Source organism: Cherax quadricarinatus, chromosome 62 (assembly GCF_038502225.1).
Source record: "Cherax quadricarinatus isolate ZL_2023a chromosome 62, ASM3850222v1, whole genome shotgun sequence".
In the NCBI taxonomy this organism is placed as follows: Eukaryota; Metazoa; Arthropoda; class Malacostraca; order Decapoda; family Parastacidae; genus Cherax; species Cherax quadricarinatus.
The window spans coordinates 774,049-789,803 of NC_091353.1; the positions used below are offsets into that span (position 1 = coordinate 774,049).

At 45.3% G+C, this 15,755-nt stretch overlaps 1 protein-coding gene across 1 annotated transcript in view; it reads right to left on the reverse strand.

Annotated features, from left to right (window-relative positions):
• LOC128687121 (cell adhesion molecule Dscam2) overlaps positions 1-15,755 on the reverse strand; it is a 139,659-nt gene that overhangs the window by 19,496 nt on the left and 104,408 nt on the right. Inside the window, exons 21-22 of the mRNA XM_070098295.1 lie at positions 5,091-5,273; positions 2,561-2,746 (exon numbers count right to left, since the gene is read on the reverse strand). Coding sequence (XP_069954396.1) covers positions 2,561-2,746; positions 5,091-5,273 — 369 coding nt within the window. The remainder of the gene's footprint in view (positions 1-2,560; positions 2,747-5,090; positions 5,274-15,755) is intronic.

Consider the following 15,755-nt stretch of genomic DNA (forward strand, 5'->3'; position numbering starts at 1 on the left):
CTGGTCGATCTCTTTCTGACAGACTTAGGGAGCACAAAAATAGTGTTAGGCTTGCCGACACTAACAATGCTCTTTTCTGTCACGTCAGAGATCATAGCCATCCTATTGACTGGTCTTCTGCTAAAACTGTCTTCCCTACTTCCAACTCGAACAGTCGCTGTTTAGTTGAATCCTCTCTTATACACAACTTTCCTTGTATGAACCTTAGCCCTGGCTTCGTCTCTGTAGATGCCTTCCTCTCCCACTACATTGTAAAATGCTCCAAACTTCAGAACACCCGTGACTTAACCTGAATCCTCATTTTTTCTTTTTCTTTTTCTTCTTCCTCTTCCCCTTTCCTCTCTCCTTTTCTCCTCTGGGTTGTCTTTCTCTCTCCTGTCTCGTGTTTCTGTTCCTTCTTTATTTTATTTCCCCACTTCCCCTTTCACGCACCTCGGTGCGCTTGCTCTCCCTCTGTGGGTTTCTAGCTCTCTTGCAGTGCTCCCCTTCCTTTGTATTTGACTGGCTCGTCTTCCTTATTTCCCACTTCTACCACTACCACTACTACTACCTCTTCTTCTTCTACTACATCTACTGATGAAATTAGACACATGTGCGGCGTCTGGTTGTCTTTGTTGTGGACGTTTCGCCATCCAGTGGCTGGCTGGATGGCGAAACGTCTACGGTGGGGATGCCCGGGTGTTGTGCATGTGTCATTTCATCCTGTCGGTATTATATACAATTCTTGCACTACTACTACCACTACTTCTACCACTACTACTACCTCCTCCTCTTCCTGCCTATATATAGCCGTTCTGCTCCTCCTCTGTTAGTGTGACTTTGTCAATGGTCCAAGTCGGACCGAAACGTCGTCGTAAGCTTCTGTCTTTTATGTGCGGGTTATTTGTGTACCTTTGAGATATCTAGTTAGCTTAGCAGTCTCTTTACATCCTTCTCCGTTGTGCGTAGTGTGTCCAGCACTTGTTGGTGTACCTTACCAGCCCGGTTTGCTCGAAGCCTTTCCTTCTTCACTGAAAATACCTTCCTAAATCTTGTGTTGAGCTCTTCTCTTCGCATACTACTTGGTCTTTTTTTTTTGTGTGTGTGTACCCACCTATTTGTACTCACCTATTTGTGGTTGCAGGGGTCGAGTCTTAGCTCCTGGCACCGCCTCTTCACTGGTTGCTACTGGGTCCTCTCTCTCTCTCCCCGCTCCATGAGCTTTATCAAACCTCGTCTTAAAACTATGTATGGTTCCTGCATCCACTACGTCACTTTCTAGGCTATTCCACTGCCTGACAACTCTATGACTGAAGAAATACTTCCTGACATCCCTTTGACTCATCTGACTCTTCAACTTCCAATTGCGACCTCATGTTTCTGTGTCCCCTCCCTGGAACATTCTGTCTTTGTTCACCTTGTCTATTCCGCGCAGTATTTTATATGTCGTTATCATGTCTCCCCTGACCCTCCTGTCCTCCAGTGTCGTCAAGCCGATTTCCCTTAACCTTTCTTCATAGGACATTCCCCTTAGTGTGTGTGTGTGTGTGTGTGTTAGTGTATGTGTGAATTTAGTTTAAATATTTTCATAATGAAGCAATAACGGTGCCCCCTGGCCTGGTAGCAAAAGCTCTCGCTCCACACGTTGATCGTCCAGATTCGATTCCCGGCGAGGGTAGAAACATTGGGCGGGTACTTGGATGTTAGTCGACTGGTGTGGGTCGCATCCTGAGACAAAACTGACCGAATTTGCCCGAAATGCTCTGCATAACAAGCGGCTTTCTATATAGCAGTATGACATGTATAGGTATAGGTATAGGTATACATGTATAGGTATACATGTATAGGTATACATGTCAGCCAGACATGTATACCTATACATGAACTTGTAGAAGTAAATTTATTAATATTCACGAGTATACATCATGATCCTGGTATATACTGTCAGCGTACTTTAAGGATCAATTCTGTACACAATGGTCTTGGGATGTACTATGTATCTGATAATATATATACATGTGCAACTTGGGAATTTTTATTAAGTAAACGTTTCGCTACACAGTGGGTTTATCAGTCCATACAAAGAAGAATAGTGAATATCTTTTCGAGATTGATGGACTGATTACATCGAGTCTAGGCTGAGGGACTGATTATTTCAAACGCCTTCTGATCTTCACCATTCTTCTTTCTATAGGACTGATGAAGCCACTGTGGCGAAACGTTTCTTCTGTAAAGATACCAGTGTTGCACATGAGTCTAATTAATCAACCTGAAGGTTCTCTGAACTATTTATCTACATTACTATGTATCTGAGTCAAGGATTTGACCAGTACGTCCGTTACGAACGTTAACGGTGTGGCTTCAAGCAGATTTTCTTGATTTACTTATTAGAGTTTCCAATGAATAGATACTGATCAAATATCACGACCTTCTAGTTCTCTTTTACGTATATTTGTGTAGTAAAACTGCGTTAAACTAAGCGTTATGCTTTCAGAGCTTACAAGTGAGCATCATTGATGTGAAGTTTTAAATAAATGGGTCTAGAGCAGTGATTGCACAATGATAGCATAAAACTACTCACCACTACCGAGGGTATTGATGACGAGGACGGGACTTGGGGTGCTGGTACCGTGCATATTCCAGGCTGTGAGGTACACGTGGTGTGGGGCACCACACGGCAGTCCTCGCACCATTACACTCCTTACGCCAGGGTCAGCAACAGTCTCCAGCCATTCTCCAGCACGCTGGCGGTGATGCACAGTGTACCCTATAAAAGACATGTATTGAGTCTGGAGTATACTGACTTTTTTAAACTGGTTTTCAGTGTAGGTTAACCGCTACACGCCCTTGATTTTTTAGATATTCACAATACATAAACTAATGTTTGGATTATTCTTTTCACGTATCTATCATTAGCTCCAACATGTCTTGTGCCTCATTTATTACATACTCTGTTATATATGAATGCGAGGCACATGCCTGAAAAAGAATTATGGCACCAGTTCCTACGCAGTTTAACAAATTCCTAACTGCTGAGGAAGGCTTCAACCAGGAACCGAAAGACATCAAGGTCAATTTCCTTCCCGAAGTTTATTTGCATTCCGTGTTGCTCGTTGCGACACATTGCGTAAGTACATCTCTCTGTCTCGAGATTATATAAATTATATATATATATATATATATGTCGTGCCGAATAGGCAGAAGTTGCCATCTTGGCTTAAATAGCAACGCTCATCTTGCCATATAGGACAATTGAAAATTTGTGTATGCAATAATTTCGCCAAAATCATTTTGAACCTAACAAAAAATATATATTTGATTGTGTTTGTTTAGTACTAAATTATTGTAAACGTATTTAAAATATATTTAGTTGGGTTAGGCTAAAATAAATTGCTCTTGTTATAATAAGGTTAGGAAAGTTTTCTAAGATTCTTTTGTTGCAAAATTAAAATTTTTTACATTAACATTAATTAATAAATATATCTTTAAACGTATAAGAGAGAATTTCAGAAAGGACTTAATTTTAAATGAGTTCTTGCTAATTGACCAGTTTTTACATATTCGGCACGACATATATACGTATATATATATATATATATATATATATATATATATATATATATATATATATATATATATATATATATATATAATAATAATAAAAATAATAATAATAAAAGTGTACGGTAGGGTTATTATTGAAAGAATCAGAGGTAAGACAGAATATAGGATTGCGGACGAGCAGGGAGGTTTCAGAGTGGGTAGGGGATGTGTAGATCAAGTGTTTACATTGAAGCATATATGTGAACAGTATTTAGATAAAGGTAGGGAAGTTTTTATTGCATTTATGGATTTAGAAAAGGCATATGATAGAGTGGATAAGGGAGCAATATGGCAGATGTTGCAAGTATATGGAATAGGTGGTAAGTTACTAAATGCTGTAAAGAGTTTTTATGAGGATAGTGAGGCTCAGGTTAGTGTGTGTAGAAGAGAGGGAGACTACTTCCCGGTAAAAGTAGGTCTTAGACAGGGATGTGTAATGTCACCATGGTTCTTTAATATATTTATAGATGGGGTTGTAAAAGAAGTAAATGCTAGGGTGTTCGGGAGAGGGGTGGGATTAAATTATGGGGAATCAAATACAAAATGGGAATTGACACAGTTACTTTTTGCTGATGAGACTGTGCTTATGGGAGATTCTAAAGAAAAATTGCAAAGATTAGTGGACGAGTTTGGGAATGTGTGTAAAGGTAGAAAGTTGAAAGTGAACATAGAAAAGAGAAAGGTGATGAGGGTATCAAATGATTTAGATAAAGAAAAATTGGATATCAAATTGGGGAGGAGTAGGAAAGAAGTGAATGTTTTCAGATATATGGGAGTTGACGTGTCGGCGCATGGATTTATGAAGGATGAGGTTAATCATAGAACCGATGAGGGAAAAAAGGTGAGTGGTGCGTTGAGGTATATGTGGAGACAAAAAACGTTATCTATGGAGGCAAAGAAGAGAATGTATGAAAGTATAGTAGTACCAACATTGTTATATGGGTGTGAAGCTTGCGTGGTAAATGCAGCAGCGAGGAGGCGGTTGGAGGCAGTGGAGATGTCCTGTCTAAGGGCAATGTGTGGTGTAAATATTATGCAGAGAATTCGAAGTGTGGAAATTAGGAGAAGGTGTGGAGTTAATAAAAGTATTAGAGAGCTGAAGAGGGAATGTTGAGGTGGTTTGGTCATTTAGAGAGAATGGATCAAAGTAGAATGACATGGAGAGCGTATAAATCTGTAGGGAAAGGAAGGCGGGGTAGTGGTCGTCCTCGAAAAGGTTAGAAGGAGGGGTAAAGGAGGTTATGTGGGCCAGGGGCTTGGACTTCCAGCAAGCGTGCGTGAGCATGTTAAATAGGAGTGAATGGAGACGAATGGTATTTGGGACCTGACGAGCTGTTGGAGTGTGAGCAGGGCAATATTTAGCGAAGCTGTTAGTACATTATAAGCATCAGTAAGCTATTTTCAAAGAAATACTGAAAGACATTAATAAAATAACTGATCTATTAATCATCCTAGCGAGGTAGTTATAACTCAGTTAACAAAATATTCAAGAAGTCTGGTATACTGACCGAGGATAGGAGCTCCCCCGTCATCAGCTGGTATAATGGTGAGGTTCAGGGCGTGGTTAGTGGCGTGGGCGAGGCTGAGGGTGGGCGGTAGTGGTGTTGTGACGGCCACTACCTGGTGTGTCAGACTGTCCATACCAACACTGTTACTCACCCAGCATGTGTAGTTGGCAGTCTCTCGTACAGCTAACAATCAAAGACAACTGACATTAATTTCATGTATGTATAGGACAAATAAACAGCCTAGAAGCAGCTACAGGAAAAATCAAATGCTTAAACTTAAAATAAACGTCTGCTTCAGATGAATAATTAGGCGATTTAAGCAAACAAAACATTGACACAATAGAAGGCATTTGCAACAATAAAAAAAACTATACATGCTAAATGTCTCCATAAAACCTTCATGGATTTAAAAATTAAGTTACTGAAGCTGACAGATGCAAGGAGGTTGTCATATTAAAAGAATAATTAACTGAGTTCAACGAAAGATATATTTTACTAAAGAAATCTCAAAGACAAACTCTAAATTTTATTTTAACTAGAAAATTAGTCAAAAATAAAGAAAAGTTATGATATATTTATCTTTCAGTTCTGAGGAGTCTCCTTACTGGTGTGTTATGACAGAACTAAACAAGAACCAAACGTTGCAAAGGTCAGCAATCATTAAGCTGTTAAATCGTTATATAAATGCATACGTAAACACGTATATATATATATATATATATATATATATATATATATATATATATATATATATATTATTTTTTTATTATCACACTGGCCGATTCCCACCAAGGCAGGGTGGCCCGAAAAAGAAAAACTTTCACCATCATTCACTCCATCACTGTCTTGCCAGAAGGGTGCTTTACACTACAGTTTTTAAACTGCAACATTAACACCCCTCATATATATATATATATATATATATATATATATATATATATATATATATATATATATATATATATATATATATATATATATGTCGTGCCGAATAGGCAGAACTTGCGATCTTGGCTTAAATAGCAACGTTCATCTTGCCATATAGGACAAGTGAAAATTTGTGAATGCAATAATTTCGCCAAAGTCATTCTCAACCTAACAAAAAAAATATATTTCTCTATGTTTGTTTAGTATTAAATTATTGTAAGCAAATCTAAAATATATTTAGTTGGGTTAGGCTAAAATAAATTGTTCTTGTTATAATAAGGTTAGGTAAGTTTTCTAAGTTCCTTTTGGTGCAAAATTATAAATTTTTGCATCAACATTAATGAAAAAAATATATCTTTAAACGTATAAGATAAAATTTTAGAAAGGACTTAATTTTAAATGAGTTCTTACTAATTGACCAGTTTTACATATTCGGCACGACATATGTATATATATATATATATATATATCTATATATATCTATCTATATATATATATATATATATATATATATATATAATTATTACAACCCAGGGACAATAAGGCCTGTTGAAGAATTCTTTGTATAAAGATCCCATGATGTTGCAGTGTCTGACAGATGTGATAAATTGTTTAAAAACCGACAAGTTGAAGATTGAGACAAGTATCACATCTGTTAGACACTACAACATCATGGGATCTTGATACAAAGAATTCTTCAACCTTGTCCAACCTTTGGACGAGGACCTACTTCGACTAGTGGATGGTACCACTATGACCCCGCCTCCCCCTGCTTCGCCTCACATGACTACAGTATACAAGCTACGTCTACGGCCCTATGCTGTACTTTCTACAAGACTGATGGCCTGAACACATCGACTCCAGGCTGAGGGACTGATCACCTCAAACCCTTCCTCTCCTTACACTCTTCTGATTTGTATTGGACTGATGACGCCACTGTGTGGCAGTTAGTTAGTTTAATATGTTTATTATGCACCCCATACCCATCCTGTGGGCGGTAGTCAAAAGATTACAGAGGTACATAATTGGTCCAGGGACTGGACTCCAAAGTTTTGATAGCTGAGCAAGTTACAGAGGTAGTGAACTCACAATTTACAAAGGTAATGAACTCACAATTTACAAAGGTAATGAACTCACAATTTACAAAGGTAATGAACTCACAATTTACAAAGGTAATGAACTCCAGGTAAGTCTGGTCACAATCATGACAAGTTACAAAGGTATTTACAGATTACAGAGGTACGTAATGGGTCCAGGGACTGGGCCCCCAAAGTTTTGATAGCTGAACTAGGTACAAAGGTAATGAGCTCACAAGTTACAAAGGTAATGAATTCTGTAGAATGGTTACTTACGTTTATACTTTGGCTACAATCATGAACAAATTATAGAGTAATGAGCAATTCACACTTCCACACCCGGTCACAACTGTAATGAGTTATTGGTGCAAATATTGATTGTTGAGTCACACACCACACACACACACACACACACACACACACACACACACACACACACACACACACACACACACACACACACACACACACACACACACACACACACACTTTAGTTTAATATCTTTATGCACCCCATACCCATCCTGTGGGCGGTAGTCAAAAGATTACAAAGGTACATAATGGGTCCAGTGACTGGACCCCAAAGTTATGATAGCTGAACTAGTTACAAAGGTAATGAACTCCAGGTAGATCTGTGTGGCAGCGAAACGTTTCCTCAACAAAGATTCCCATATGTTGCATAAGTGTCTCAGTTTTCGTTAAGTTTAATACAAATTCAAAACAACGACTAATCTAGCGCTAAAAACAATCAAATTTAATTAATATAGTAAACTAATTTAACAAAATTAAAGATTAAATTTTGATCTCATCTGTAAGTACATTATCTTCACACTTTGAATGAGATGGATGTCCATGATGCTGGAGCAACAGTTTCTCAACATCGAGCTTGAAGGCTCTAAGAAGTCTTAGATCCCTGTGTTGACTAATTTTCAGTCGGTTTCTTTGCTTGGAAAGAAGTCTGGCGACTGAAGTGAACTCTTGCTCTACTAAATTTAATGTTGAGAAGGCAAAATTGTATATTTTGACTTTGTTCCATTGTGCAGGATAGCGGTCAGATTTTTTTTTTTTTTGAACCAAAATTCTTGATACGAATTTTTAAGCTTTGGCTTCAATTCAGTGTCATATTGGGGTGAAATCAGTTCTTCGTCCACCAGTCCTGTTTCCTCATTGCTGATATCTAGGAATGGATTGATCACCCAGTCTGGTATTTTAAGCATAAAAAATAATCTTGAAGTCATTCAGGTGTGCACAATACACCTGAATGTCATCGTCATCTAGCCTTCTAGTACTTTGTCTCCTCAAGGGAGGTTCCTTGATGCTGGTGAGAGGCTCTTGATTTAGGGAACTGGATCTGTGCTCCAGTTCCCTGAATTAAGCCTGAATACCTTCCATTCCCCCCCAACCACAGGCGCTCCCCCATGATTATAATATTAATTTAGAACGTTGTGTATTTATGAGATGATTCTCTAAGCCTTCATTCGAAAGATTGCATTCCAAGTGCTTTTCCAATTCCAAGAAATTTCAACGGCTTTATAAATTATGGCTTCCATTAAAAAAACATCCGCAATTTACTTTATAAATGATGTCAGCTGAGACAAGGATCAGAACGAGAAAGTGTAAATCCGTGAAAATGACGGCATTCGAGTGCAGTTGCTTGTTTTGTAATAGTTTCTGAGGATACGTTGGTAAATTTGTTGCAGTCTTTGTATGTTACAACGCCTGATATTCTACCTAATTGCCTTACCTGTTCCTGTCGTTAACATAATAATTCGGTTCTTCATATGTCATGTAAATGATCTCTTCGTTGCATGGAAACAGCTGGCATTTGATATTCATTACATTTTTCTAAAATCGTTTTCCCTTATACAGTTTTTAAGCTTATTTTGATAACCTTCAAAATGGTGGCAAGAAACTGTCACATGCATGTTTTTTAAGGTGTCAGCTCGGAGCCTTGCAAAATATAGTTTGCTCAGACTAGTAAAAGAAATTATTGGGAATAACGCATAATTCGTGAAGACTCATACGCAGCCTAACGTTTGGTTATGCCTATTACAGGAAACATTTCACTCTTTAAAAACCTTATTCATTTGTTACGATCGTTTACAGATAGGGATCCGATGTCATTGCGATATGTCACAGATGAGAATCCGAGATCATTTTCATACCTCACAGATGAGGGATCGAAAATTAATTCGATCTCCCTCGGAGGCAAATGCTATTCCAGTATCTTAAATCAAAGCCAGCTCCACATGACCGGAAACAGCGGGTGAACATGGCTGCTCTCCCTGCCAACTAAGCCACTACATAATGCAGTGTCTGTTCCTGGAGGACTTGAGACCTGATGAACTTACCTACTTGGAACTCTGCAGGGTCCTAATACACACTGCAGCACTAGAGGATGTTCACGTCGTCCATGGAGAGACAGCGAGTGTCACACACTAACAGCGTTGATCCACAATGAGAGCAAAGCAAACTTGAAAAGGTGTAACAGGTTCTCGGGTTGTGTGTGTGTGTGTGTGTGTGTGTGTGTGTGTGTGTATGTGTGTGTGTGTGTGTGTGTGTGTGTGTGTGTGTGCTGGCTGTGCTGCACCACTAATTGTCCAGTATTCCCCCATCTCAAACAAGTGTTCTCGTCTCTCCAAGTAAAGAACAAACGAACGTTAATACTTCTCCTTAAATTTTAAGTAAATCTGTATTTATTTTTGTTCTTTTAACATAATTAACACATTCTGAATCAGTAATATGCTTCAGTGTTCACGGATGTGTGACAATTGCATTATTTGCGAGTGTTATAAGTATTAACTCATTCTTTTTAACTGCTACATTATCCATGTTGTGAAATTTGAAGTGTTCTTTTGTTAAAAATTAAATATCATCCATAAGAAATGTTAACCCTTCGCTCTAGTAATCAAATTAACATTTAACAGTATATGCATGAACGTAGGTATACGCTATATGTTCAATAATTTTATATTGTCTTCCGTTATCTGGAAAAATACTCTTTCCTAACGCGTCTCACCATCTTCATTATTAATGCTTTAACATTCGACATTACTCGACTGGCAAGATTTGTTAGGTGTTATGAGTCCCTAATAAACACTGGTCATTAGGTCTTGCTTTCATCTTGCTAGAATAAAGAAGGAGACTAGCAAGGTCCGTAACATCGACCGCCTCAGTCATCACTACAGCAGGACCCTCCACCGCCTCAGTCATCACTACAGCAGGACCCTCCACCGCCTCAGTCATCACTACAGCAGGACCCTCTACCGCCTCAGTCATCACTACAGCAGGAACCTCCACCACCTCAGTCATCACTACAGCAGGACCCTCCACCGCCTCAGTCATCACTACAGCAGGACCCTCTACCGCCTCAGTCATCACTACAGCAGGACCCTCTACCGCCTCAGTCATCACTACAGCAGGAACCTCCACCACCTCAGTCATCACTACAGCAGGAACCTCCACCACCTCAGTCATCACTACAGCAGGACCCTCCACCGCCTCAGTCATCACTACAGCAGGACCCTCCACCGCCTCAGTCATCACTACAGCAGGACCCTCCACCGCCTCAGCCATCACTACAGCAGGACCCTCCACCGCCTCAGTCATCACTACAGCAGGACCCTCCACAGCCTCAGTCATCACTACAGCAGGACCCTCCACCACCTCAGTCATCACTACAGCAGGACCCTCCACCACCTCAGTCATCACTACAGCAGGACCCTCCACCGCCTCAGTCATCACTACAGCAGGACCCTCCACCGCCTCAGTCATCACTACAGCAGGACCCTCCACCGCCTCAGTCATCACTACAGCAGGACCCTCCACCGCCTCAGTCATCACTACAGCAGGACCCTCTACCGCCTCAGTCATCACTACAGCTGGACCCTCCACCACCTCAGTCATCACTACAGCAGGACCCTCCACCGCCTCAGTCATCACTACAGCAGGACCCTCCACCACCTCAGTCATCACTACAGCAGGACCCTCTACCGCCTCAGTCATCACTACAGCAGGACCCTCCACCACCTCAGTCATCACTACAGCAGGACCCTCTACCGCCTCAGTCATCACTACAGCAGGACCCTCCACCACCTCAGTCATCACTACAGCAGGACCCTCCACCGTCTCAGTCATCACTACAGCAGGACCCTCCATCGCCTCAGTCATCACTACAGCAGGACCCTCCACCGCCTCAGTCATCACTACAGCAGGACCCTCCACCGCCTCAGTCATCACTACAGCAGGAACCTCCACCGCCTCAGTCATCACTACAGCAGGAACCTCCACCGCCTCAGTCATCACTACAGCAGGACCCTCCACCGCCTCAGTCATCACTACAGCAGGAACCTCCACCGCCTCAGTCATCACTACAGCAGGAACCTCCACCGCCTCAGTCATCACTACAGCAGGAACCTCCACCGCCTCAGTCATCACTACAGCAGGAACCTCCACCGCCTCAGTCATCAGTACAGCAGGAACCTCCACCGCCTCAGTCATCACTACAGCAGGAACCTCCACCGCCTCAGTCATCACAACAGCAGGAACCTCCACCGCCTCAGTCATCACTACAGCAGGAACCTCCACCGCCTCAGTCATCACTACAGCAGGACCCTCCACCGCCTCAGTCATCATTACAGCAGGAACCTCCACCGCCTCAGTCATCACTACAGCAGGAACCTCCATCGCCTCAGTCATCACTACAGCAGGACCCTCCACCGCCTCAGTCATCACTACAGCAGGACCCTCCACCGCCTCAGTCATCACTACAGCAGGAACCTCCACCGCCTCAGTCATCACTACAGCAGGACCCTCCACCGCCTCAGTCATCACTACAGCAGGACCCTCCACCGCCTCAGTCATCACTACAGCAGGAACCTCCACCGCCTCAGTCATCACTACAGCAGGAACCTCCACCGCCTCAGTCATCACTACAGCAGGAACCTCCACCGCCTCAGTCATCACTACAGCAGGAACCTCCACCGCCTCAGTCATCACTACAGCAGGACCCTCCATCGCCTCAGTCATCACTACAGCAGGACCCTCCACCGCCTCAGTCATCACTACAGCAGGAACCTCCACCGCCTCAGTCATCACTACAGCAGGACCCTCCACCGCCTCAGTCATCACTACAGCAGGAACCTCCACCGCCTCAGTCATCACTACAGCAGGAACCTCCACCGCCTCAGTCATCACTACAGCAGGAACCTCCACCGCCTCAGTCATCACTACAGCAGGAACCTCCACCGCCTCAGTCATCACTACAGCAGGACCCTCCATCGCCTCAGTCATCACTACAGCAGGACCCTCCACCGCCTCAGTCATCACTACAGCAGGAACCTCCACCGCCTCAGTCATCACTACAGCAGGAACCTCCACCGTCTCAGTCATCACTACAGCAGGAACCTCCACCGCCTCAGTCATCACTACAGCAGGACCCTCCACCGCCTCAGTCATCACAACAGCAGGAACCTCCACCGCCTCAGTCATCACAACAGCAGGACCCTCCATCGCCTCAGTCATCACTACAGCAGGACCCTCCATCGCCTCAGTCATCACTACAGCAGGACCCTCCACCGCCTCAGTCATCACAACAGCAGGACCCTCCACCGCCTCAGTCATCACTACAGCAGGACCCTCCACCGCCTCAGTCATCACAACAGCAGGACCCTCCATCGCCTCAGTCATCACTACAGCAGGAACCTCCACCGCCTCAGTCATCACTACAGCAGGACCCTCCATCGCCTCAGTCATCACTACAGCAGGACCCTCCACCGCCTCAGTCATCACTACAGCAGGAACCTCCACCGCCTCAGTCATCACTACAGCAGGACCCTCCACCACCTCAGTCATCACTACAGCAGGAACCTCCACCGCCTCAGTCATCACTACAGCAGGAACCTCCACCGCCTCAGTCATCACTACAGCAGGAACCTCCACCGCCTCAGTCATCACTACAGCAGGAACCTCCACCGCCTCAGTCATCACTACAGCAGGAACCTCCACCGCCTCAGTCATCACTACAGAAGGACCCTCCACCGCCTCAGTCATCACTACAGCAGGAACCTCCACCGCCTCAGTCATCACTACAGCAGGAACCTCCACCGCCTCAGTCATCACTACAGCAGGACCCTCCACCGCCTCAGTCATCACTACAGCAGGAACCTCCACCGCCTCAGTCATCACTACAGCAGGACCCTCCACCGCCTCAGTCATCACTACAGCAGGACCCTCCACCGCCTCAGTCATCACTACAGCAGGACCCTCCACCGCCTCAGTCATCACTACAGCAGGAACCTCCACCGCCTCAGTCATCACTACAGCAGGAACCTCCACCGCCTCAGTCATCACTACAGCAGGACCCTCCACCGCCTCAGTCATCACTACAGCAGGACCCTCCACCGCCTCAGTCATCACTACAGCAGGAACCTCCACCGCCTCAGTCATCACTACAGCAGGACCCTCCACCGCCTCAGTCATCACTACAGCAGGACCCTCCACCGCCTCAGTCATCACTAAAGCAGGAACCTCCACCGCCTCAGTCATCACTACAGCAGGAACCTCCACCGCCTCAGTCATCACTACAGCAGGACCCTCCACCGCCTCAGTCATCACTACAGCAGGACCCTCCACCGCCTCAGTCATCACTACAGCAGGAACCTCCACCGCCTCAGTCATCACAACAGCAGGACCCTCCACCGCCTCAGTCATCACTACAGCAGGACCCTCCACCGCCTCAGTCATCACTACAGCAGGAACCTCCACCGCCTCAGTCATCACTACAGCAGGACCCTCCACCGCCTCAGTCATCACAACAGCAGGACCCTCCACCGCCTCAGTCATCACTACAGCAGGACCCTCCACCGCCTCAGTCATCACAACAGCAGGACCCTCCATCGCCTCAGTCATCACTACAGCAGGACCCTCCACCGCCTCAGTCATCACTACAGCAGGACCCTCCACCGCCTCAGTCATCACAACAGCAGGAACCTCCACCGCCTCAGTCATCACTACAGCAGGACCCTCCACCGCCTCAGTCATCACTACAGCAGGACCCTCCACCGCCTCAGTCATCACAACAGCAGGAACCTCCACCGCCTCAGTCATCACAACAGCAGGACCCTCCACCGCCTCAGTCATCACTACAGCAGGACCCTCCACCGCCTCAGTCATCACAACAGCAGGACCCTCCACCGCCTCAGTCATCACTACAGCAGGACCCTCCATCGCCTCAGTCATCACTACAGCAGGACCCTCCACCGCCTCAGTCATCACTACAGCAGGAACCTCCACCGCCTCAGTCATCACTACAGCAGGACCCTCCACCGCCTCAGTCATCACTACAGCAGGAACCTCCACCGCCTCAGTCATCACTACAGCAGGAACCTCCACCGCCTCAGTCATCACTACAGCAGGAACCTCCACCGCCTCAGTCATCACTACAGTAGGAACCTCCACCGCCTCAGTCATCACTACAGCAGGAACCTCCACCGCCTCAGTCATCACTACAGCAGGAACCTCCACCGCCTCAGTCATCACTACAGCAGGACCCTCCATCGCCTCAGTCATCACTACAGCAGGACCCTCCACCGCCTCAGTCATCACAACAGCAGGAACCTCCACCGCCTCAGTCATCACTACAGCAGGAACCTCCACCGCCTCAGTCATCACTACAGCAGGAACCTCCACCGCCTCAGTCATCACTACAGCAGGAACCTCCACCGCCTCAGTCATCACTACAGCAGGAACCTCCACCGCCTCAGTCATCACTACAGCAGGAACCTCCACCGCCTCAGTCATCACTACAGCAGGAACCTCCACCGCCTCAGTCATCACTACAGCAGGAACCTCCACCGCCTCAGTCATCACTACAGCAGGACCCTCCATCGCCTCAGTCATCACTACAGCAGGACCCTCCACCGCCTCAGTCATCACAACAGCAGGAACCTCCACCGCCTCAGTCATCACTACAGCAGGAACCTCCACCGCCTCAGTCATCACTACAGCAGGAACCTCCACCGCCTCAGTCATCACTACAGCAGGAACCTCCACCGCCTCAGTCATCACTACAGCAGGAACCTCCACCGCCTCAGTCATCACTACAGCAGGACCCTCCATCGCCTCAGTCATCACTACTGCAGGACCCTCCACCGCCTCAGTCATCACAACAACAGGAACCTCCACTGCCTCAGTCATCACTACAGCAGGAACCTCCACCGCCTCAGTCATCACTACAGCAGGAACCTCCACCGCCTCAGTCATCACTACAGCAGGAACCTCCACCGCCTCAGTCATCACTACAGCAGGAACCTCCACCGCCTCAGTCATCACTACAGCAGGACCCTCCATCGCCTCAGTCATCACTACAGCAGGACCCTCCACCGCCTCAGTCATCACAACAGCAGGAACCTCCACCGCCTCAGTCATCACTACAGCAGGAACCTCCACCGCCTCAGTCATCACTACAGCAGGACCCTCCATCGCCTCAGTCATCACTACAGCAGGAACCTCCACCGCCTCAGTCATCACTACAGCAGGACCCTCCACCGCCTCAGTCATCACTACAGCAGGACCCTCCACCGCCTCAGTCATCACTACAGCAGGAACCTCCACCGCCTCAGTCATCACTACAGCAGGACCCTCCATCGCCTCAGTCATCACT